Below are 22,540 nucleotides of genomic sequence, written 5' to 3' on the forward strand. Positions count from 1 at the left end.
ATTTCTATGAATATTTCGACACGAATGTCCCAAGTCCTAACCCTGTGCTCACCGTGTCACAGACAGTGCTAATCAATCAGCATTCTTCCCTGCTTAGATTTGCCCCTGAACCTTTACATAAATGTTGAAGCCTATTTTCCATCCTTAACCCAAATAATGGAAAATAAAATTCATTTGAAGTCAAAGACATCAAGCTTAAGGAGAAATAGGGACCGTGATACATGGCAATGTGGCAGAAATGGATAGTACCATAGTAAGCAGAGTCACTTGAGAGAAGCGAGTACATCATAAGGGGAAAATGAAGACACGGGTTTGGAAATGATTTGGTAGCAACATCACCATCAAATGTCATTTATATTAAGTCTACAAGACCATAGTGCATTGCTGGGCAGCCTTAGCACAGACAGATTTTAATTTTAGAGCAAACTGATATAACGAAAATATAGTTTCCTGGGGGCTGCGGGGGGAACATAACAGAAGGTAATTTTCCTAAATAGCATTAATCAATTATTTAATCACCCATATGCCTTGCTGAACAAGTCATGTGTTGCTGAAAGTCCCTGATAACATTCTGTGAAATCGGGCATTATGTGATTTAGATATATGCATACATCGTATCGTAGTCTAGTCCTGCTTTTCCTTAAAGCTTTGTGTCTTGTCCATGACATTTAGTGAAATAGGACATTATGTGATTTGGATGCATGAAAACACCATATTGTAGTCTGGCCCTGACTTTTCTTTAAATATCTTCAACAAGCTTTGTGCCTTAGCAGAGACATCAACATGCTGAGAGGAATTTGCTTTTGGGTCTGGTCCTCAATCCACACCATTAACAATTTCTCCATATGTGATTTCGGCCCCTCTCACATTTTCATTAGCCTTGTAGCTTTCAGTGGAGTTGGTCCTTTAATAGCTTGGAGAATTCTTTTCTTTGCTTGTGGGGGTTGACGTGATTGTCGAATGTGATTTTCTACCTTTGTGTTGTCCAATAACCTTTTATTTCACTTCCAAATCGATACTTCACCTTTGCCTCTTTACTGCTGCTACCACCCTCACTGGACTTTTTGTGTTTGGTAGTTACGATGCCTTCATGGCAATATTGCCAAAAGAAATTTAAACAGAGAGAGAACACTACAACACTCAAGAGATGTACATACCATACATGAGACAGATGTTGCTGTCTACGAGTTGAGGCATATCATACACCATAAACTTTTTAGATAGAAAGTACAGGCAGTCCTGGGTCCTAAACAAGATCCATTCCAGTGACTTCAGAATCTGTGAGGGCTTCAAACTGGTTCTGTCTGGTTCAGTCAGGGTCCATGAAGTGTCACCAGAACAGACTTGAATTTTTACAGTTACAGTGAACCAGAGAGAGAGCCAGAATGGTAAAAATTACGAGTTGAAGCTTTGTTAGAAACTTAACATCCCTTTTACAGAAGGGCAGCAACCACATGTCAGAGCCACCAAATCTCTGGCCCTCCAATTCTGAGCAGCCTGCAGCAACACCAGTAACAGGTGTTGATTACAACGATCAAGACATAGAGATTGTAGGTTGTTAGATGTGAGGGGGCTTTAGCAAGTTCATGGGAAAATGGAATTAAAAGATAATTTAATTTTTCCACAAACATTTTGATGCCCCCTCTTGTGTACTACACCATTATATATGAGAGAGCGGAAATGCTTTGTATACAAGAGACACGAGATGGGTGTGTTCATGCAGGAAGCTGTTTAAACGTGCTATGTCCCGTTCTACAATTGGGATTTCCAAACGTTAACTATACACAAAAGCCTTATGGGACCGTGGGTATAGATGCATTTGGATGCTGTCTGAATGAATGATTCCATCAGTTTCTTCAAGCTGATCGGCCAGGAGTTGGAACACAGTGAACATTAGATTTATTTGCTTCCTCTGCTTGCCTGGTAGCCTGAGAACAGCCCAGGCACAGGGAGCTCACCTCCCTTCACAGCCTGCTACGTCACCAAGACATGCAGCCGGAAGCACCATATCCACCCCCGGAGGTCCCCAACACTGCTAAGATGTTTCCATGGTAAAAGTCCTTTGCTTTACCTTTTAGGATGCTCTACCACCAGGGAGCCTGTCACAGTTGATATTCAAGGCCCCCTGTTTTGGGGAAGAAAACATTGTTCTCATGCAAAGAAGAATGGGGGTGAATCCTAACAAACCAGGAAACCTCCCACCTGCCCAGGCTATTTATGCTTCTGGAAAATTACTGAATTGTACCAAACTATGTAAAATTTCATTCCCCAAACTCCACCATGCCAGTATACTATCAAATGGCAATTATGTAACCCATGTTTCCTTTGACTCGCTTGCACCCCAGCTCTGCCCTTCTGTAACCAGAGTGAAGGTTCTTGCTTGAGGTGTCCTGGGGCAGAGGTGGTATACTGCAGCTGAAGCTGAGAAAAGGAGAAAGTGAAGCCCGTGGGGCCAAACAGAGGCCAAACTGAGGTAAACATCTATGTGTCAGCTTTAAGCTCAGTAGGGCACAACCTCTCTACAGGCTGAGTCTTTAAAATGTGATCCTTCAAACTGAGAGCATCCAGGAACTGAGAGTTAGCATGTAAAGTTCACTTTAAACAAGAAGATTAAGGGATAGGCTGATCAAAAGCACAGAGGAAGCATGGGTTTTAAGCAATCAGAAAGGGGCAGACAGGAAAGAGCAAAGAGGCCCCTTTTCACTCACTAGGTGTAGTCTGACTAACAATTTGTTTGGGCCTCTACAGACTATTTACCCATATGCTATCTTTCCATAACCCAATTCAACTCAGTAGGGTTTGCAGCAAAATGTCAGAAAGACAAATCATTCCAATCAGAACATTCCTTTGGGCACATGGAATAAGGGAGGAGGGCTGAGGCGACAAGGAGTGATTAAAGAGACCTCTCTGATGCAAAGCACGCTCCATAGATGGCAATGATCAGGTACAAAGGCAACAATCTATCTGTCAGCCTGGTCATCACAGACGTGCTGTGTGCCTGGTCCAGCAGATACACTGGAGAGGAACAGACTTGTTTTCTCAGCACTCTTGGACCCTTCTGTCCTCATTAAAAACACAAACACAATGTATATAGTATTTCAGGTATACAAAAGATACAAGAACAATATGACAAACAACTATAACTCCTCTCCTTTGAGAAAACAAAGTACCACTTAATCTAGCTGAGGACCCCATGGCTGCCTTCCATTCTCTGGAGAGGTAACAACTGTTTCAAAGGATCACGTTTTCCTCTAGGGTAATCAAAACCTGACTGGCAGTTGTCATTACCAGGCACTTGTATACATACATGTGCATTACTAAAAAATGTACAGCTGTGTTACATGTATGTAAATGTATACAATGGTATCCTCATCTATGTGATGGCAGTGGTATGCTGTCGAATCACTTCTGACTCATAGGGACCCTGTATAGGGTTTCCAAGGCTGTAAATCATTACAAGAGCAGAAAGCTTCATCTTTCTCCCTCATACCAACTAGCAGATTCAAACTGCTGACTTTGAGGTTAGCAGCCCAGCTCGTAATCCATTACACTACCAGGGCTCCTTAGCCTCTATGTAGTCTTTTGTAATGAGATTTTCTGCTCCCCACTGTCTGTCACACTCGTCCATTTGGCCCCTTGCAGTCTACATAGTATTCATGTATTTATACATCATGTTTTACCCCATTCTCACACTGATGGCTATTTAGTAATCTTCCAAGGTTTTCGCTGTTATAAACTATGCTGTAATAACCATTTTCATACGGTCTCCTCAAATCCAAGTATAAGAGGTCTTGGGGGACTATACCTAGTGGTGGACATGCAGGGTCATCATTACTGGATTTTCCCAAATGTCTTGCCAAAGAGGTTGAATGTATCCATATGAATGTAGACATAACATATGCTCCATCACAGGGCTCCCGTTTTTACTTTTTCTGCCTGGGTTCTTTGGTCAGGCTTTCTAACATCTGCTAGACCAGAAGGTGTTGGATCTCTTGCGGTGGTTTAGCCTGCCCTTCCCTAAAGGTGTGCACAATCTCATGCTGACTGGCTTGTTTGCTTTCCTCCCCTTTGAACTGCCACTTTTGACAGTTTAATTTTTATGTGGATATTTTAGCTCAATAACCTGATTCTGATTTAACCAGTATAAGACTGTCGGGTAAAGTTTCTGACAAAGCTACAGCTACTCCTGATAAAAAGGAGCAAACATTCTTTTGTCCTTCACGCATAGTTCTTTTCCCCATTTTCCTTCTTGAAAGCAGCAATGATGTTAGAATAGCAGCGGCAGCCTTCTTACAATCAATCGTAAGGCAACTGTTTGACATCAGAGGCCAACACACTAATAAGGGTGGAGTGAAAGGATATATATAGTGAGCCTGCTGGGTCCCTGAAAATTGCTGGGCAGCTGAAGCAATGCCAGCAACTGCTCACCCCCACAAGATTTACTCCATAAAAACACATAGCCTGTATATACCACTGTAGTTGAGTTCTGCTACTTGCAGCCAAAAGCATTCCTAACAGATACAATCACTTTGCTAGAAACAGAACAGGGAGGGAGAGGAGACTATTAGATCTGCTATTGGATCACCAGGGCAAACAGCAAACACCGATTTATCCTGGGAACCAACACTACAGTTCTCCAAGAGGCTTTGCAGTTCTTCCTCACTTGCCTTAGTGATCAGGGAGAGCTGGATTCCAGTTCTAGATTTATCATTTACTAGGTATGTAACCTTTAGCAAGTGACTTAACCTATCTGCAGCACAATGGATCATTCTTGTGATGGTCTTTTAATTCCCACCAAATGATTAGATTGTTGTTGTTGTTAAGTGCCGTTGAGTCAATTCCAACCCATAGCGACCCTGTATAGGGTTTCCAAGGAGGAGCTGGTGAGACAGCAGTCCAGTGTTTATCCTACAGCACCATACCAGGGCCGGGGGAGCTTGCTAATAATGCAAATACAGTTTGTGACACTTTTGTGGGATGAGGCTATGTAAATAAGGTATACTGAACCTTCACAAGGTGACTGGTCAGTTTTGCCATCCTGCTAGGTTGAAAATGAGCCCCCAGAGGCAGACTGTAGGGACCTCACAACTGCCATGCACAAGAGATGGGAGAGGATCCCTGTGTTGAGAACCTCTTAGACCAAGGAGACAGAGAGCACTGTGACACCTAAGACGAGAAGCAGGGGCAAAGAAATGGTGGCAGCTAAACCAGGAGACCACCAAGAGACTGTGGTGAGCTTCTGGGGCATATGGAGCAAGAGTTGAGGACTTTTGTGCATGAGGCTTACTAGTGGAGTGGAGTGCCTCCAGGTATTTAATGGGGGAGTTAAAGAGCTTTGTAACGCTTGCCCAGGCAAGGGAGAGGCCTAAGGCCAGAGAGAGACCTGCTTGTAGGCATGACTGAGAAGCAGCTATCCTGATCAGGAACTGTATCCTGAATCCTGTCTGATCACTTCCTTACTTCCTCTATGTTCAAGAGTATTGTCTGTGAGTTCGGTGTGGTCACTGCAGCGGATGACTGAACTCAGCAGAGAAGAAAGTGCAGTGGGAGGGACTGCTAGTATCCGAACTGGTAAAAAAAAAAGGTTAGAAGACAGAGGTATGTCTGACCTGCACCTCATAGGAATCAGTGTTGATTTGTCTAGATCTTGATTCTCCTTACCCTTGTGAAGTTAGAAGCACCCAGATTTTTAAACTCCACACCTTAGATGTTTATACTATCTAAGCCTCAGTTTTCACACCTGCAAAATGGAAAGGGTAGTTGTACCTTGATTGTATAGGACTGTTACAAGAATTAAATAAGGCATGAAATCCACAAAGAGTATAACATGAAGCAAACCCCTGGTAAGTATTGGTGATAAGTCTCTTTAACTGAGGTAATCTGAGTATGGTCCAATGTGAGACGGGGAAACTCAGGGGGTAACTAACCTGCAGGTTATGATTAACAGTGCTAGCTTGGGAGCCAGTCTGCCTGGATTGATTCCAACTCTTCTGTCTTCAAGCCTCCAACCACTCCCGCCATGCTCCCCCCTGTCAATAACCTTGTTTCTTTCACTGAGAAAAATCAAGTATTCAAATCAGAACTTTCACATGCTCTCACCACCAAATCTACTTCCCTTCCTCCATTTCTACCCTTTTACTTTCCTCCCCATTAACACACACACAAAATACACACCAGTTGCTGCTAAGTCAACCCTGACTGATGATGACCTCGTATGTGAGTGTGAGAGTAGAACTGTGCTCCATAAAGTTTTCAGTGGGTGGCTTTTGGGAAGTAGATTACCAGGTCTTTCTTCTAAGGCATTACTGGGGGATTCAAACCTTCAGTCTTTCAGTTAGCAGCTAGGTGAATCTGTACCATCCAGGGACACCTATGTGGCTAATACAATGTCTGCATAAATGTCATATAGCTATCTCACCAACACGTACCTAATCCCACACATCTTTACACAACTTTGCCATTGCAATTTTCTTTTCTCTTCGGTATCAGTGTTTCTCTAGTGGATCATTCCCATTATTAACATGAAGCTAATTATCTCTCACCTTAAAATTAGGCACAACACATACAAACAACAACAACAAAACACTCCTATTGTTGTTTTCCTTCAAGAAACACTATCCTGCCTCCTGTTCCTCCCCTCCCATTCTATTTTCAATGCTCTCCATTCAGATGCTTGCCCCATCAGCCACTGACACAGCCTTTCAGGGTCATCAGTGACCCCCACCCATGTCACCTACTGGTGGTCAACCTCAGACCTTACCTTACTTGATCCATGAAAATCATCTGATAGTTGATGTCCCCCTTCTTGGAATACTGTCTCCACTTGGCCTCTGTGATTCCATGTTCTCCTGGTGTTCCCACCACTTCACTGGCAACAACTCATTGTCCCCCTCCCCTCTCCTTTTATAGATGCTAGACCTGAAATGCAATCTGAACATGTCACTTTCCAACTCCTGCTTCCTAGATCCTTTATCATTCACAGGTGTACCCCCATAATAAATCTCTTGTTCTATGCCCGGTTCTGCCATCGCCCTAGAATAAACTACCAGGCTTAGCTTTGACAACAAAGCCTCCAACTGGTCTGCTTCCACGCTTGCCTTCCATCTTTTCCATCACCAGTCTAGTCTCCACACCCCATACTGTGTACTGTAGTGGTTTACGTGTTGCTGTGATGCTGAAAGCTGGGCCACCAGGATTTTAAATACCAGCAGGGATACCTGTGGTGAGCAGGTTTCAGCTGAGCTTCCAAACTAAGACAGACCAGGAAGAAGAAGCGAGTCAGACTACTTCTGAATGGTTATAGCCACTGAAAACCTGATGAATGGCAACAGGAATGAATATTGATAGTGCAGGATCACACAGTGTTTTGTTTTGTTGTACATAGGGTTGCCAAGAGTTAAAACCCAACTGACAACATCTAATTCTCCATATGGCAATCAGGGAAATTTTTTTAATGAGTCTGATCATCAGCTCAAAATCCTCTAACACTATTTCACTGTCCTTAGAACAAAACCCAAAGTTCTCAGCATATCTTACATGACTCCAACATCAGCTCCTGCCATTTGCCTCAGCCATACTGCTTTCCATGCTGTTTCTTGCTAAACGTTCTCTTGACCTACGGCAGGCCTTAGATTGCTGTCTCCTTTAGCTGGAAAGTTTAAGCCTGACACTGAGTCTCCTGGTTCACTAGTTCATTTTATTCAGAGCTTGCTCAAATGCCACCTTATCAGAGAGGCTTTCCGTAATCCCGCTACCCAAAACAGCACCTCCTTCATTCTGGATGCCTGTGATCTTGCCTGGGCACTGGGCAAGGAAGGTCTGGTGATATTTTTGGTTCTCATAACTGGGAATTCTATTGGCATCTCTCTAGTGGATAAAAGTCAAGAGACACTGTGAAACACCCAACAGTGCACAGAATGTTGCGTAGAGAACTGCTCCATGTATTTTCAAGGCTGTGTGTGACCTTTCAGCAGATCGTCAAGTCTGTCTTGTGAGGTGCCTCTGGGTTGAGTTCAAACTGCCAACCTTTTGGCTAAAAGTTGAGCATTTAATCATTTGCACTACCCGGGGACTCCTTACGGAGCGCACGATTATTCAGTCCAAAATGTTGCTAGTCCCACAGTTGAGAAAATCTACTCTATCTCCTCTACTACATTATTTTTGTTCATAGCATCTGTCTTGACCACACAAGATATCATGTGCTTATGTATTCCTTGTCTATTTCATCCACTAGAACAGCTTTTAATGCTTAAGTACTCTTCACAGGCCTTAGAATAGCAAGAGGATACCCAGCAGATGCCTAGTAAATATTCATCAAATGGATAAAATTAACGATGAGCTTGCTGTTCAACACGCTAAATTTCAGGTGTTCCTGGGGCTAACAAGAGAAGATGGGAAATCAGAGGGAGAGTGACCCATAGACAAATCAGCACGTAATGAAGCACTGCTGTCAAAGCAGCTGGTGAGCACTGTGAGCCTAAGGAAGCACTAAAGAACCATGTCTTTTATGCAGGAGAGGGAGAGAAGTCAGTAAAAATGGATAAAAGACATTCAGAGAGCTAAGAAAAGAGTCAGCAGAGCACAGTTACAGTAATAAAAAGGCAAATTTAATGGAAGGAGAATGGCTTCAAATGAAGCAGGAAGTCAAAGGGTATGTGAATTAAGAAAAGATCCGGCAAAGATGTAGTATCAGAGAAAGACTGTGGAGAGAACAGGCCCAGAGTAATCAGAATAAGGGGCGGTTGGGAGCAGAAATGGTACATCCACTTGCTGAAGAGCCCAGGATGCCACATACTGCGAATCTGAGATATTCAGCAAAGAATGTGTCGCTAGAGCTTCAAACCAGTTCAGCCCCCGGATGAAAACTTTCACTTCTACACCAGGTACACTGAACCAGAATGAAAATTCTCAACAGGTGGGTCAAACCAGAATAAACTGGTTAGAAGTTCTGGCATTACCTAATCAGCCAGCACATACAAACCCAAGAGGACCTAACTCCTGTTTGCCTTCCACCACAAACCTGCCAGCAGGCCTAGCTCAATTGTTGATTATATACTTGGGGCTGGATGCTATTATCTGGAACTCTTTTGAGTGATTCCAGTTCATTAAAATTACATCACGGAAATGGGACATTCTGAAGGACTTCAAACTGACTGCAGAAACACAAGGAAGCTCTGATACAAGCAACTCACATTTGAGTCACTTCCGATTCTTGTTCACAAATCATGGACTCCTTAGCTCACTATGTTATAAATTAAGTGTTCATACAATGAGGGAGAAGAGGAAGTCAGGTAAGAAGTCTTCTTCTGATAAAGTGAAGCGGCAGCATCAGACTCTGCCTCTCTTGATACCTTTTAGCCAAAATTAGAAGATTAAAAAGCCAAGATTTCACCATCATCAACCAAACAAGGAGAAAAAAGCAAACTCAATGCAAAAATTCTAAAGTCAACCAAGGAAAGAAATCGAAGATTTTGCTTGCACTGCCTGAACGTGGGAATCAGGATGGGATCCCAGTGGCATTCTGAGAATTCTTGTAATACTCTCCAATTTTGAGACGCCAACAGACGGGGTGAGTGGGAGCCCTGAAAGTGAGGGAAAGCCCTGCACGGTCCCAGATGCTCAGGAGTGACAGGGCCCACAACCTTCCAAGGTACTGGGTCAAACTGGGGGGACTACACAGAACCTGTGTTGGGGGCAGAGGAGGGACACCCCTGGTAGGTAAAGGAGGCCCTGGGGTGGGGATGTTAATGGATTCTTGAGAGACACGAAAGAGGCTAGCTCTCCCCAAAGAGGCTCACTGAGCCTGTGAAGAGCTCTCTTGCTCCCATCCCACCATCGTCAGGCAGGCAAAGCAACCTAGTATTTGAGTGGGGAAGACAACTCATCCCAATAAGTAGGAGACGTAAGGAAAACCCAAATCTATGATTGGGACAATACAGGTGCTGACATTGAGCATGATTAAGATGAAAAGCAATAGCACGGGCTGTATTCATATACACATGACAAAAGGGAAGATGGAAGGGAAAGAGACAAAGAAAGGAAAAATCACTCCAGGACCTCAGTCTGGGAGAAAAGATAGTTGAGAAGTGGCTTCTCCATGGATCTCAAGCTTCAGATGAACTCAGTAGAAACAAGGATCCAATCAAATCAGAGCTCAAAGACATGAAATTAAAAAAAAAACCCAACAAACACCACAGAACACGATGAAAAGACTGCAAAACTAGGGAAACAAATTGAGAACAAGATGATGGCAATTCAGAGCTAATAAACAAATGAGAGCAGCAGAGAACAGAAGAGACATGTCTGAAAACTTAAGGTGGCACGGAAGAAAGGTCTGGGATTATTTCAGAGGATGTTAGGAAAAAAGGAAAATGATCACCTCACCCAGTCAAAGGGAACTGTGACAGATATGGAAGGCAAAGATAATGAAACAAAGAACAGCTTTCCTGAAACAGAAAATCCAGGAGGTATAACAAAGAATTCAGAAATACAATACAAAACTAATTTCCCTAATCAAACTGATTCCAACTCATAGAGATCCTATAGGACTGCGCATAACTGCCCCAGAGAGTTTCTGAGGCTGTAAAGTTTTAATGAAGCAGAGGAGCTCATCTTTCCCATGAGGAGTAGCTGGTGAGTTCGAACTGCTGACTTTTTACTAGCAGCCCAACACTTAACCCACTGTGCCACCACATCTCCTTGAATATCTAGGAAATATTTAAAATGTAATGTGTCCAAAACCAAATTTCTGATCATTCTCTTCCAAATCTCCTCCTCTCTTGTTGTTGTTGTTGTTAAGTGCCTTCGAGTCGGAGCCGACCCATAGCGACCCTGTACAGGGTTTCCGAGGGTGTAAATCTTTACGGGAGTAGAAAGCCTCATCTTTCTCCCGCGGAGCGGCTGGTAGTTTCGAACCGCTGACCTTAAGGTTCGCAGCCCGATTCGTAACCACTACGCTACCAGAGCTCCTTCTCTCTTAGCCTTCCCCATTTCAGATAGGCAGGTAGGTCAAAAAGCCTGAAGTCACTCTTGACCATCTCGTTCTCTCACATCCCACATCCAATCTGTCAGAAAATCTCATCAGCTCCATGTTCTCACCACTTTGTCTACTATCAGCCTAGGCCATCCATTCAGGCTACATCCTAGACTGCATGACCACAGCGGCCTCTTCACTCTGTTCTTTTCCCTACATCTGTCCTCCAAACAGCTACCAGAGTAGTCTTTTTAAAGCATAGTTGGATCACATCACTCGTTTGCTCAAAGATGATAAGTTTTTATCACCTCCTATGAAGGAGCTCTGGTCCTTCATAGTAGTGGTTACGAATCGGGCCACAAGCCGCAAGGTCAGCAGTTCGAAACTACCAGCTGTTCCATGGAAGAAAGATGAGGCGTTCTGCTCTGGCAAAGATTTACAGCCTCAGAAACCCTGTACAGGGTTGCTATGAGTCAGAACCGACTCCACGGCACTAACAACAATGCAGGGCAAAAAGATCAGTGGTTTGAACTCCCCAGCTGCTCTGCAGGAGAAAACTGTAACAGTCTATTTCCATAAAGATGTACAGCCTTGGAAACCCTATGGGGGAGTTCTACTCTGTTCTCTAGGGTTGCTACAAGTCGGCGTCAACTCAACAGCAGTGGGTTTTGTTTTTCGGATGCTCTTCTCCCAGAGCTGCACGCTTCATTCCCTGATTTCATCTAAATCACTGCTTCCAGGCAGTACTTCCTGAGCATGTGCCCTCACGCACTTGTCCTGTGTTACTGAAAGCAGGACTTTTCTCTTTTTGCCCACAGAGAAATTCCCAGAACTTGGAACTGTACCTGACACAAAGCAGGCACTCAATATTCGCCAAATCTATCATTAGTGGAAAAAAACCAATATTTTACTTTCCCAAAACATTACAATGTCTTTCTTTACTTCGGACTGATCAGATGGCTTTATGTTGTTGTTGTTATGCGCCGTGGAGTCAGTCCGACTCATAACAACCCTGTACAGGGTTTCCAAGGCTGTAAATCTTTATGGGAGCAGAAAGCCTCATCTTTCTCCCACAGAACAGCTGGTAGTTTTGAACTGCTGACCTTGAGACTGGCAGCCCGACTTGTAACCACTATGCTACCAGAGCTCCTTAGATGGCTTTATGGATCACTGTAATTCAGGCAAATATTATTTCCTCTAAGTCTAGACTAATACATGAAAGCTATGAAAAATTCAATAAAGTAGTCCAGGGTTCAGAGATGGTTTCTGGTCAATCCCACAGAGGTGTTTGTGGAGGATCCCCCAGGTGATGCAAACTGTTAATACTCTTGGCTGCTAATGGGAAAGTTGAAGGTTCAAGTCCACCCAAAGGTGTTTTTCAACCAGTCATTGAAAACTCTATGGAGCAGACAGTTTTCCTCTGACACTCATGGGCTGCCATGAGTTGAAACTGACTTGATGACAACTGGTGGTGTTTTAGAGAAGACAGTCCTAGTGTAGCTGCTAACTATAAGGTCGGCAGTTCAAACCCACCCACCTTGGAAACCCTATACAGGATCACTGAGTCAGAACCAACCTGCTGCCACTGAATAACAACATACGCTAGTGAGGGCAGACATCATCACTATCCCAGTCCCTGGTTATACAGAAAAGAGCTCCGGCTTCTTTATCCTCCAGTTATGACAATGACTGTTCTAAAGCTAATGTCAGCTTAACGATACCTGTTCCTGTCGGGTCACCTCCCTGGATCATGAAGTCTTTGATGATCCTGTGGAATTTGGTACCATTGTAATAACCTCGACGAGCCAGCTCAGCAAAGTTCTTACATGTCTTGGGAGCATGCTTCCAGTATAGTTCCAGCACAATGATCCCCATGCTGTAGGGGAAGAGAACAACACAGCTCCTGTCAAGAACAAAGTCACAGGATACAAGAAAAGAGTAGGACTACTCCAGGATCCTTCATTTTCAAGTGTGTAAATCACTTGTGACAGCCACTGGATTTCATGCTCAGCAAAGGAAAACAACCCACTGCAATGAACATGAACAGGGCTATCACCTTTGAGTAAAACATGCAGAGGTTCCTGGTACTTCTTGTAAACAAAATTACAATAGAACACAACTCAAAATCCAAGACCTGACCTACAAAAGTCAATCACTAGTAATCTGGAACCAATATGACCAACCACAAAATTAGGGGAAGAAAATTAAGAACGTATAGATTTTTTTTTAAATGAGGACATTAAACTATCAGGAGTTGCAATCTAATTACACATGCATATGTTTCTGGGTGGTGGTAGAAACTGGGTAAACTAGAGCCAAGGATGAGAGGAAGGTTTTTCAATGAATACCTTAAATTTTTTTTCTTCTATTTTTGAACCATGCAAATGTACTACCTATTGAAAAAACTTTAATTGGGGGGGAAAATATAGTGTGTATATGTTTGGGAAAGGGTATAAAAAAAAACAAAAATCTGATCAAACTTTTGCACCTATCCAATATGATGAGTGCTTTTTTTGTCCTCAGTGCTGCTAAGCAGGGAGTCCTGGTATGGCACTGTAGGATAAGCACTGGCCCACAAGATCGGTTTGAACCACAAGGTTGGTGGTTCAAACTCACCAACCACTTCTCGGAAACCCTATCCAGGGTCCCTGAGTCAGAATCAACTCCAGGGCACTTATCAACACAATACTGCTAAAGCATAGAGAACAAGTAAGAGTCAGGACAGAAGCCTTCTCAACTCCATCACTCACTTGAAACTCCAAGAATGTGAGAACTGAGTCCATTTTGTGGCACGGGTACCCAGTGCCTAGCAGTGCCTTGTACACTGTAAGCACTCTATAAACACATGTGAAATGTGCTAGAAGCTTTCTGACAGCTGTCCTGCCTATAACTCATCCTTCATGCTAACATTCAACCTGGATTAATGGTTATTCTATGCAAGGCAGTTCTAGGGGCTTTTTCCCCTTATGGACTTATATGCTGGTGGTGGTTGTTGTAAAGTGCTGTCAACTGGATTCCAACTCATAGTGCCCCTGTATAGAGTTTCTGAGGAGCAGCTAGCTGGTGGGTTTGACCTGCCAACCATGCAGTTAGCAGTCTAGGGGTAATCCTACAACACCACACCAGGATATTTCTAAATACAGGGAATTAAGTTTTGGATTAACAACTGGAAAATTAGATAGGATGTTGAAATGTACAAACCTTTTGATTCTGTAATTTCAGCTTCCAATCATCTCTAGCATGGACACTACCCTAAGTGCCTAAGGATACAATGTATATCCTCGTATCAGCAAAAATCAAGAAATAATTTAAATGTTCTATGATTCTGCTTTTGTTACATAAATAAAAAAAACATGTAATGTCTTTTATGGAAAAAGATCTCAACGACCATTCAACAAACTATTAAGTGTTTATGGGAAGGAGGTGGCTTTCATTTCTTACTCTATACATGTCTATAATGTTTTATTTTTATTAAAAATGTTAACAGAGAATGTAAAACTAATGTTCTCCAATGTAAACTATCACATAATTCACAATAAAACATTTTTTAAAAATGTTAACAGAGGTGTTCAGTAATTATTTTCAAGTTGGAGCCTGATGACAGGAAATGGTACCATATAAAGTGGTGAGGATAGCCAGGAAGCAAAAGCAATATGGTAAATACAGAGGCACTAAGAGAACTCTTTGCTAGCATGGAAAGTAGACCATGGCAGGGTGCTAACTGCTGATGTAGGAATGGCAGATGTAGCCAGGGCCAGATGAAAAAAACCAATCATCTCGTTTGTCAGTCTTAAGAGGTTTAAATGTTAGAAATTTAAACAGGAGAAATCACTTACAGTTTTTAAGTAGGATCTCTTGTCCCACTTTGGAAAGATCACTTCGAGCTTTTTCTAAAGAGGTTAGCATGTGCGGCTAGCAGATCAGGCTCCAAACTGGTCCCCCACTGCCTAGCTGTGTGGCTTTGATCAAGCCATCCAACTGTAAATTTTGGCATTTCCTCTGATAAAATTGGTGGGAAGTGTAATAACATCTACATGATTTTGAGTTACTAAGATAAAATTAGATGTGAGGGTGTACATCAGGGGCATAGCACAAGCAGTTTGGTGCTTTATTGCTATTTACTGTTATCACTCTCTGAGAGTGGGGGAAATGTGCTTCTTCCTGTGTTCCCATAGTAATTTGTTTATACACTGTAGTACTTTATCACGTAATTAATTACATATCTGTCTCTCACTATACTGAGAGTTACGAAGGGCGGGACTGTGTTTCATCCACCTCCGTAAACTCCAATCCCACATACTACGTGCCTGGCCTGTGGACTCAATAAACATTTGTTGAATGAATGAATGAATGAACAGAGTGGTGGGAGGAGGGCAATCAGGCAGCTGTGGCTGAGTGTCTCGGCGTGAGTCGGTGCGGAGCTCGGTTCCAGCGATGGTGGTCCCCATTCCGCCCTCAGGCCGCCCTACGGTCGCCGCTCCACGCTCTTCCACGTGGATGTTGATCTCCCGCGGGAGCGCCGGGAACCGAGCCCCTTTGCGACGCACGGGCTCCGCGTCAACTCCGCCAGCCCAGCCCCAAAGGCCCGACACTCCTCACCTGGTCTCCAAGTATACGTTGGGCGGCTGCCAGGAGTCTGGGGGTACCGCCGCCATAGCGAAATCGGTCGGATCGGTCTCTAATAATTGTTACTTCCGGCGTCGATTTACTGGGGACCCGCTGCTACTGCGTAAACTTCCGGTTCCCGCTATTCCAGCCTTTCAGTCCCAAGACTTTAGGAGTTGGGACAAAGAAGAGGTAGGACTCCTCCTTCTCTAGTAGGGAAATCGGGGTGCGAAGCGAAAAGACGCTGGGTCGTAAGGCCGCGTAAAGTACAAGCTCCATTAGAACAGGCCTCCAGGAGGCGGGACCACACCACTCTCCGAACATCTGATTGGCGTAGACGGCGATAACACTCGCATATCTGCACTCTGATTGGAATAATATCTTAACATTCAAATCCAAGAGTATTCTAGACCTAAAATTTGGGTAGGAATTCGAAGGCGGAAGAAATTGAAAAGGATGGGAGAAGAGAGACTACAGTAACTACTAGCCTTTTGAAGACTCTGAACGGTTTACATAATGCTTACACTTTTCTATCTTACTGACTCCACAAAGCAATCTTGTGAAATAGAGATTATTTTCCCATTTTTCAGATGTGAACACTGAGACTCAGCAGTTAAATTATTTATTTGTTCATGGCCATCCAGCACTTAAGAGCCTCCCGACTCCAAAGGCAAAGAGTAAGGGGAGCGGGAAAGAGTAAGAACAGGGTAGAGGATGAGAGACTGGAGGTCAAAAGGATCAGGGCAAGAGCAAAATTAGAGTGACTGGCTGGGATAGACTTCGCTCCAAGGGTGTTAGGAGGGCTAACTCAGCCAAAGAAGGGGAAGCAAAGTGAGAGGTAGTGTGAGGGGGACTAGAAGGAGGACAAGAAAGAAATAAACTTCTATAGTAAATACTTTGCAACCTACTTAATATCAGTTGCCATGGTGGACTCAACTCTTCCTCATGGAGTACCCATATGTGTCAGAGAAGACCCATATGTTGTCCATAGGGTTTTCGATTTTTTTTTAAAGTAGAGCATCAGCCCCTTTCAGTTAGCAACTGAACATATTAGCCATTTACACCACCCAGAGTTTCCCACGGAGTTCTGGTGTGGCACTGTGGATTAATGCACTGGGCTGCAATGCCAGTTTGAATCGCTAGGTTGGCAGTTTAAGCTCACCAACAACTCCTCAAAACCAACTCTACAGCACATAACATCAATAAAAGGTTTCCCACATTGCCTGGCATAGTGCTAAGCACTTTATTGTGCATGTTCACATTTATTCTTCACAATACCCATGAGGTAGACATTACCTCTTTACTTTGTGGAAACTGTCTTAGAAGGAACTTCCCCAAAGTACTACAGATGGTTATCCTGTGATCTTAACCATGGTTCAACCCTAATTTCCTTAATTGTAAAGATCATTTTAGACAGTGCTCTCCTTCTTCCCATGGTACCAAGCGCAGAGTGCTCAGGTTTCATTGAATGAATAAGGGACAGGAAAGTACATTTTAAGTTGACGAATTTTGTGCTAATATAATTAATTTTAAATCTGCTGCTTTCATGTGTTCATGCATATTCATGACTCGAGCTAAATGGAAAAAAATCATCATTGGGCCATTGTCTGTTATTTGAGTTGCCTTTGTCTGGATTTCTGTAGTTCTTTCATATATGAGTGTGAGTCAAAAATTATTGCTACTAGGGTTCTAGTTCATACATGAACAAGTTTATTCCAAACAAAATGTGTTTAAATAGCTACAAGCAAGTTCATTCAATAATATTCTGGTCTTAGTCGTTAGAGTGCCTTCCAAAAACAAACAAACAAAACACAAAGGTCCGCTCAAACCAGTGGTTTTTAAGGGGATTTTCTGGGTCAGATCAATTCAAAGCAGAGAATTTCAGGTCATTATGGTGGCTGATTTTGGGGATTCCAAAAGGTTAATATTGATAGATTTTCTTGCTAGACACAGGGGTGTTTATTATGAAATTTTCAAAAACTTGAGAAAAAGGCCAGGAAAGTTGTGCCAAGGAATTTTTTCTTTTCTTTTCTATCACAAAGTACCTGCTTAGTCTTCCAGGGTAATAAGGGGTGTCATACAGGAACTTCATTGGTACACCTTATCCCATCCATCTTACATTGCTAATCTTTGTCTCTTCAAACTTGTTTTGTTCCCCAAACTCAAAGAATATTTTAGTCCCTCAAAGATGCCCAAATTACCATTTTAACATGGTATAAGTCAAAGTGTGCAGAATTCTTAAAGGAAGATTAAGAGGGATAGAAACACCACCTTCAGAAATGGGTAGACCTTGATGGGGATATGTTGAGAAACAATATCTTTACACCTTGAGATTTTTGTTCAATAAAGGTTTCTGGATTTTGTAGCAATACTTTTTGGCTTATCCTAGTACATCTGAGGATACAGTGAGCACTGGGTTTATTTACCACAAGAATAAGTCAGTGTTTTGTTGTCTCATTCCAAAGTTCATTCTCCAGAGCAGGGGTGGGGAACCTTTTTTCTGCCATATTTATAACATCATTCATAAGCCATACAGAATTATCAATTTTAAAACTACCCTGCTACATTTGGTCAAACATTTAATTAACTCACCCCTAATGTGATGACGATGAATGCTATACCATTCCTCGTCAATGTGTCATTCCCAGCGTAGTAAACCATGTGGTTGTCAGATTCAAAATGGCCAATACCAGTCCATTTCAGCTCATTAATGCCTAAGATATCGATGTTTATGCATTCCATTTCATTTTTGACAACTTCCAATTTTCCCAGAGTCATACTTCGTACATTCCATGTTCCAATTTTCAATGGATGTTTACAGCTGTTTCTCTTCATTTTGAGTTGTGCCCCATCAGCAAATGAAGGTCCCATGGGCTTTTCACCCACAAGTTTTAATCCACTCACTTTATCACAGTCAACTCTACTTTGAGGAGGCAGCTCTTCCCTAGTCGTATTTTGAGTGCCTTCCAACCTGAGGGGCTCATTTTCTGGCACTATATCTGACAATGTTTCTCTGCTATTCATAAGGTTTTCAGTGACTAAATATTCGGAAGTAGTTCATCACTCTTTCTTCCTAGTCTGTCTTTGTCTGGAAGCTCATCTGAAACCTGTCCACCATGGGTGACTCTGCTCATATTTAAAATACCGTATTTAAAATACATAGAAATCAAATTGACTACATCTACGGAAAGAGACAATGGAAAAGCTCCATATCATCAGTGAAAACATGGCCAGGGGCAGACTGTGGAACAGACCATCAATTGCTCATATGCAAATTCAAACTGAAGCTGAAGAAAATGAAAACAAGTCCACGAGAGCCAAAATATGACCTTGAATATATCCCACCCAAATTTAGGGATCATCTGAAGAACAGATTTGATACATTAAACACTAAAGACCAAAGACCAGAAGAATTGTGGGATGACATCAAGAACATCATACATGAAGGACTTCCTCTTTTTTGCTGGCCCTTGACTTTTCCAAACATGATGCCCTTTTGCCCATGGACTGGTCCCTCCTACCATGTCCAAAATGTGAGAGATTCTAAGGAATGTTCTGGCTGTACTTCGTTCAAGGCATATTTGTTTGCTCTCTGGCAATCTGTTCAATATTCTTCGCAAACACCATAATTAAAATGCATCATTTCAACAGTTTTCCTTATTCATTGTCCAATTTTCACATATATATGAGACAATTGAAATACCATGGTTTGAGTCAGGCACACCCTAGTGCTCAAAGTGACATCTTTGCTCTGTAACACTTTGAAGAGATCTTTTGAAGCAAATCTACTCAATGCAAAATATCATTTGTATTTTCTACTGCTGCTTCCATAAGTATTGATTGTGGATCCAAGCAAAACAGTCTTTGACAATTTTAATCTTTTCTTCATTTATCATGCTATTTATTTTTGTTTTCTTTACCTTGAGGTGCAGTCCTTACTGAAGGCTGTGGTCTTTGATCTTCAGTAAGTATTTAGTGTTCTTCACTTTCAGCAAGCAAGTTTGTGTCATCAGCATATGTTATTGTTGCATGCTGTTGAGTGGGTTCTGACTCACTTGTATAGGGTTTCCAAGGCTGTAACTCTTTATAGGAGCTGAGAGTCTTATCTTTCTCTTTCAGGGAGACTGGTAACTTCAAACTGCTGGTCCTGCGATTAACAGTCCAACACTTAACCTAGTATGTTACCAAAGTTCCCTCTCTCATCTGCATATAACAGCTTGTTAATGAGCTATCCTCCAATTCTGATGCCATGATCTTTTTTTGTGTGTGTGTATAATCTAACTTCTTGGATTATTTGTTCAGCATACAGATTGAATTAAGTATACAGTTCAAAAAAGAAGAAAGGATACACCGCCTTTCCTGATTTTAAACCACTCAGAATTCCCTTTTTCAATTCCAATGATAGCCTCCTGTTCTATGTACAGATTCCTCATGATCACAATCAAGTATTATGCAATACCCATTCTTCACAATATTATCCATAGTTTTTATGATCCACAGAGTCAAATTCCTTTGCATAGTCAATAAAACAATATCTTTCTGTTATTCTCTGCTTCCAGCCAAGATCCATCTGATGTTAGCAATGATATCCCTAGTTCCATGTCCTCTTCTGAATCCAGCTTGAATTTCTGCCCAGCTCCCTGTTGATGTACTATTGCAACTGCTTTTGAATTATCTTGAGCAAAATTTTACTTGCTTGTGATATTAATGATATTATTTGATAATTTCCACATTCCGCTGGGTCCCCTCTCTTTGGAATGAGCACAAATATGGAGCTCTTCCAATCAGTTGATCAGGTAGCTGTCTTCCAAATTTCTTGGCAGAGATGAGTGAGGGCCTCCAGGGCTGCAACAGTTTGTTGAAAGATTTCAATTTATATTCTATCAATTCCTGGAGACTTTTTCTTTCTTTTTTTTTTGCTGATGCCTTCACTGCAGCTTGGATTTCTTCCTTCCATCCCATAGGTTATTGGCCATATGGTACCTCTTGAAATCATCAATTTTTTTTTGTTGTTACAGTGACTCAATCAGTTTGTTGTACTTGTCAGTCTTTAGGAAGGCGTTGGTTGACTCTTTTCTGAGTTTTAAGTGGTAGTTCACAGTCAAGTCTGGTAGTTCATATTCAAGTCAGAATAACTAGTTCTTACTTTTTTACTTATTTTGTGTCTAAGCTTAATGTCTTCTTAATGTTGCTAGGTGCACTCAAGACGATTTTCAGCGCACAGTGATATCTGACAGTAAGTTCTCAACAAATACTAATAATTTGTTTGCTTGTATTTTAGACTAGCTGCTTTTCATGTACGTATTGTTCCAATTAATGCCTTTAATGCCTAATACACTGCCTGGCACTAGAGAACTCAGCAAACCGTGGTTAAAAGAAGCAGCTCAGCTGTGAGCCTCGCTTCTGCCAAAAGACAAGAAAGGACTGAACTGGAAGAGCTAAAACGTGAGAGGAACGGAAGGCGGAGAAACAAACCAAATCTCGCGATATTTCCTTCGCGCGTGGCAATGTAGCGCGCTTGGTTTTGGTGGCAGCTCGGGCAGGAAGGTAAAGTTACGGTAAGGTTCGCGGCCTTTTCTGTGACTTGGCAGTTGCTTCCGGGTTGTGTACCCGGAAGCAGGAAGTTGTCGGCCTAGCCTCCTCGCTTGGCGGCTGCCGTCCCCGAGGCGGGAGGAGCCCGAGGCGGCGCAGGCCCCCCGCATGTGAGTGACTGGGGCCTGAGGCTGGGAGGGGGGAGGCCGCTCTGTGACAGCCTCGCCGCCACCAACCTGTGACATCTCTCACAGACGCTGCCTCACCGCTGCTGCCACCCTTTGTCCTCGCGCTGACCCCTTTTTTGAGCCTCTTGCGTTTTGCAGGTTGACAGCTCACCCCGGGCAGGTCCCCTGGGGTCGACTTTTAGGCATCCCCTTTCATTGCTTGCCTTCGCTGGAGAGAGCAAAGCATGGTCGACTCTGCTTGAACTTGTTTCAGAAGCGTCACAGCAGGATCCCAAACATAAACAGTGCTGGCAAAATCTTGATTCCGCTGCCCTTTTGACAGACTATTATTATTATTGTGTTGAAACATCTTTTAAAAATCATTGCAAGGGCAGCGGATGTGTGTTTTTAAGTATAGACCTGCAATGTGATAAACATGACATCTAGGATTTCAGAAAGGGAAATGACTATGACTTCGTTTACTTACCTGAGTAAATGAGCTGTTTCGAATCGCTTATTAGTACAAGGAAATGCGGGGTCTTGTGTTCTGTGGACTTTTAAGACCCTTTACCCAGCAAGTCACACACTTTCTGGTTGGAGAGCCCGCAGAGCCCTGGTGTTTGCTAATATATTTCTTTTAAAAGTATTCATCTTTGTTCACATTTTAATAAAGACCACTCCCAGATAGTATTGTGACTTTTTCTGATTGCTCATTTGGTAGTTCCCCATGGTGGAGTCTTCCATGAACATCTTTCCTTTCAATTATTTTGTTTGAATTTGAGTTGTTACAGTTTCCTTCCAAAGATATGCCTTAAAGTATGGTCAACTTTGCTACATTGATGTTGTCACTTAACCCAACTTCCATGTCCCAAAGAGGCCCTGTCTGCCCTGTCAGGTACTAACTAACTGCCTTGGACTAAACCAGTTTCGCGATTTCATTTGAATCCTTCCTCCTTTATTACTGTGCCAGGATATCACAAAGAATCCAAATGTAGTTTCCAATCTGCCCACCTCAACCTTATCAGACTAGTGCATTTTTTAAAAACAAGCTACTGTGAAATGATATGCGGATAGGTCTCTTGTGATACAATAGTGAATCATTGTTATCAGGACTGATTGTGAGGGTCAGAAATGTAAAGGTAGACGTTTTATAGCAAGGAGGGGAGTGATTAACTTTTCAGTCTAGGAGTGGAGGTCCCTGGGACCATCAAGGGAGAAGAGCAGAGAGCGGGACCCTACACAGAGAAGCAGCGATGCCTGGGAT

General features: G+C 42.6%; 1 protein-coding gene across 1 annotated transcript in view; it reads right to left on the minus strand.

Moving 5' to 3' along the window:
* Window positions 1–15,627, minus strand: part of PPIL1 (peptidylprolyl isomerase (cyclophilin)-like 1) — a 16,912-nt gene extending 1,285 nt beyond the window's left edge. Inside the window, exons 1-2 of the mRNA XM_006860416.1 lie at window positions 15,572–15,627; window positions 12,694–12,848 (exon numbers count right to left, since the gene is read on the minus strand). Of these exons, the coding sequence (XP_006860478.1) occupies window positions 12,694–12,848; window positions 15,572–15,627 (211 nt within the window). The remainder of the gene's footprint in view (window positions 1–12,693; window positions 12,849–15,571) is intronic.
* Window positions 15,628–22,540: the final 6,913 nt, after the last annotated feature.

The sequence above is a fragment of the Chrysochloris asiatica genome, unplaced genomic scaffold (assembly GCF_000296735.1).
Source record: "Chrysochloris asiatica unplaced genomic scaffold, ChrAsi1.0 scaffold00038, whole genome shotgun sequence".
In the NCBI taxonomy this organism is placed as follows: domain Eukaryota; kingdom Metazoa; phylum Chordata; class Mammalia; order Afrosoricida; family Chrysochloridae; genus Chrysochloris; species Chrysochloris asiatica.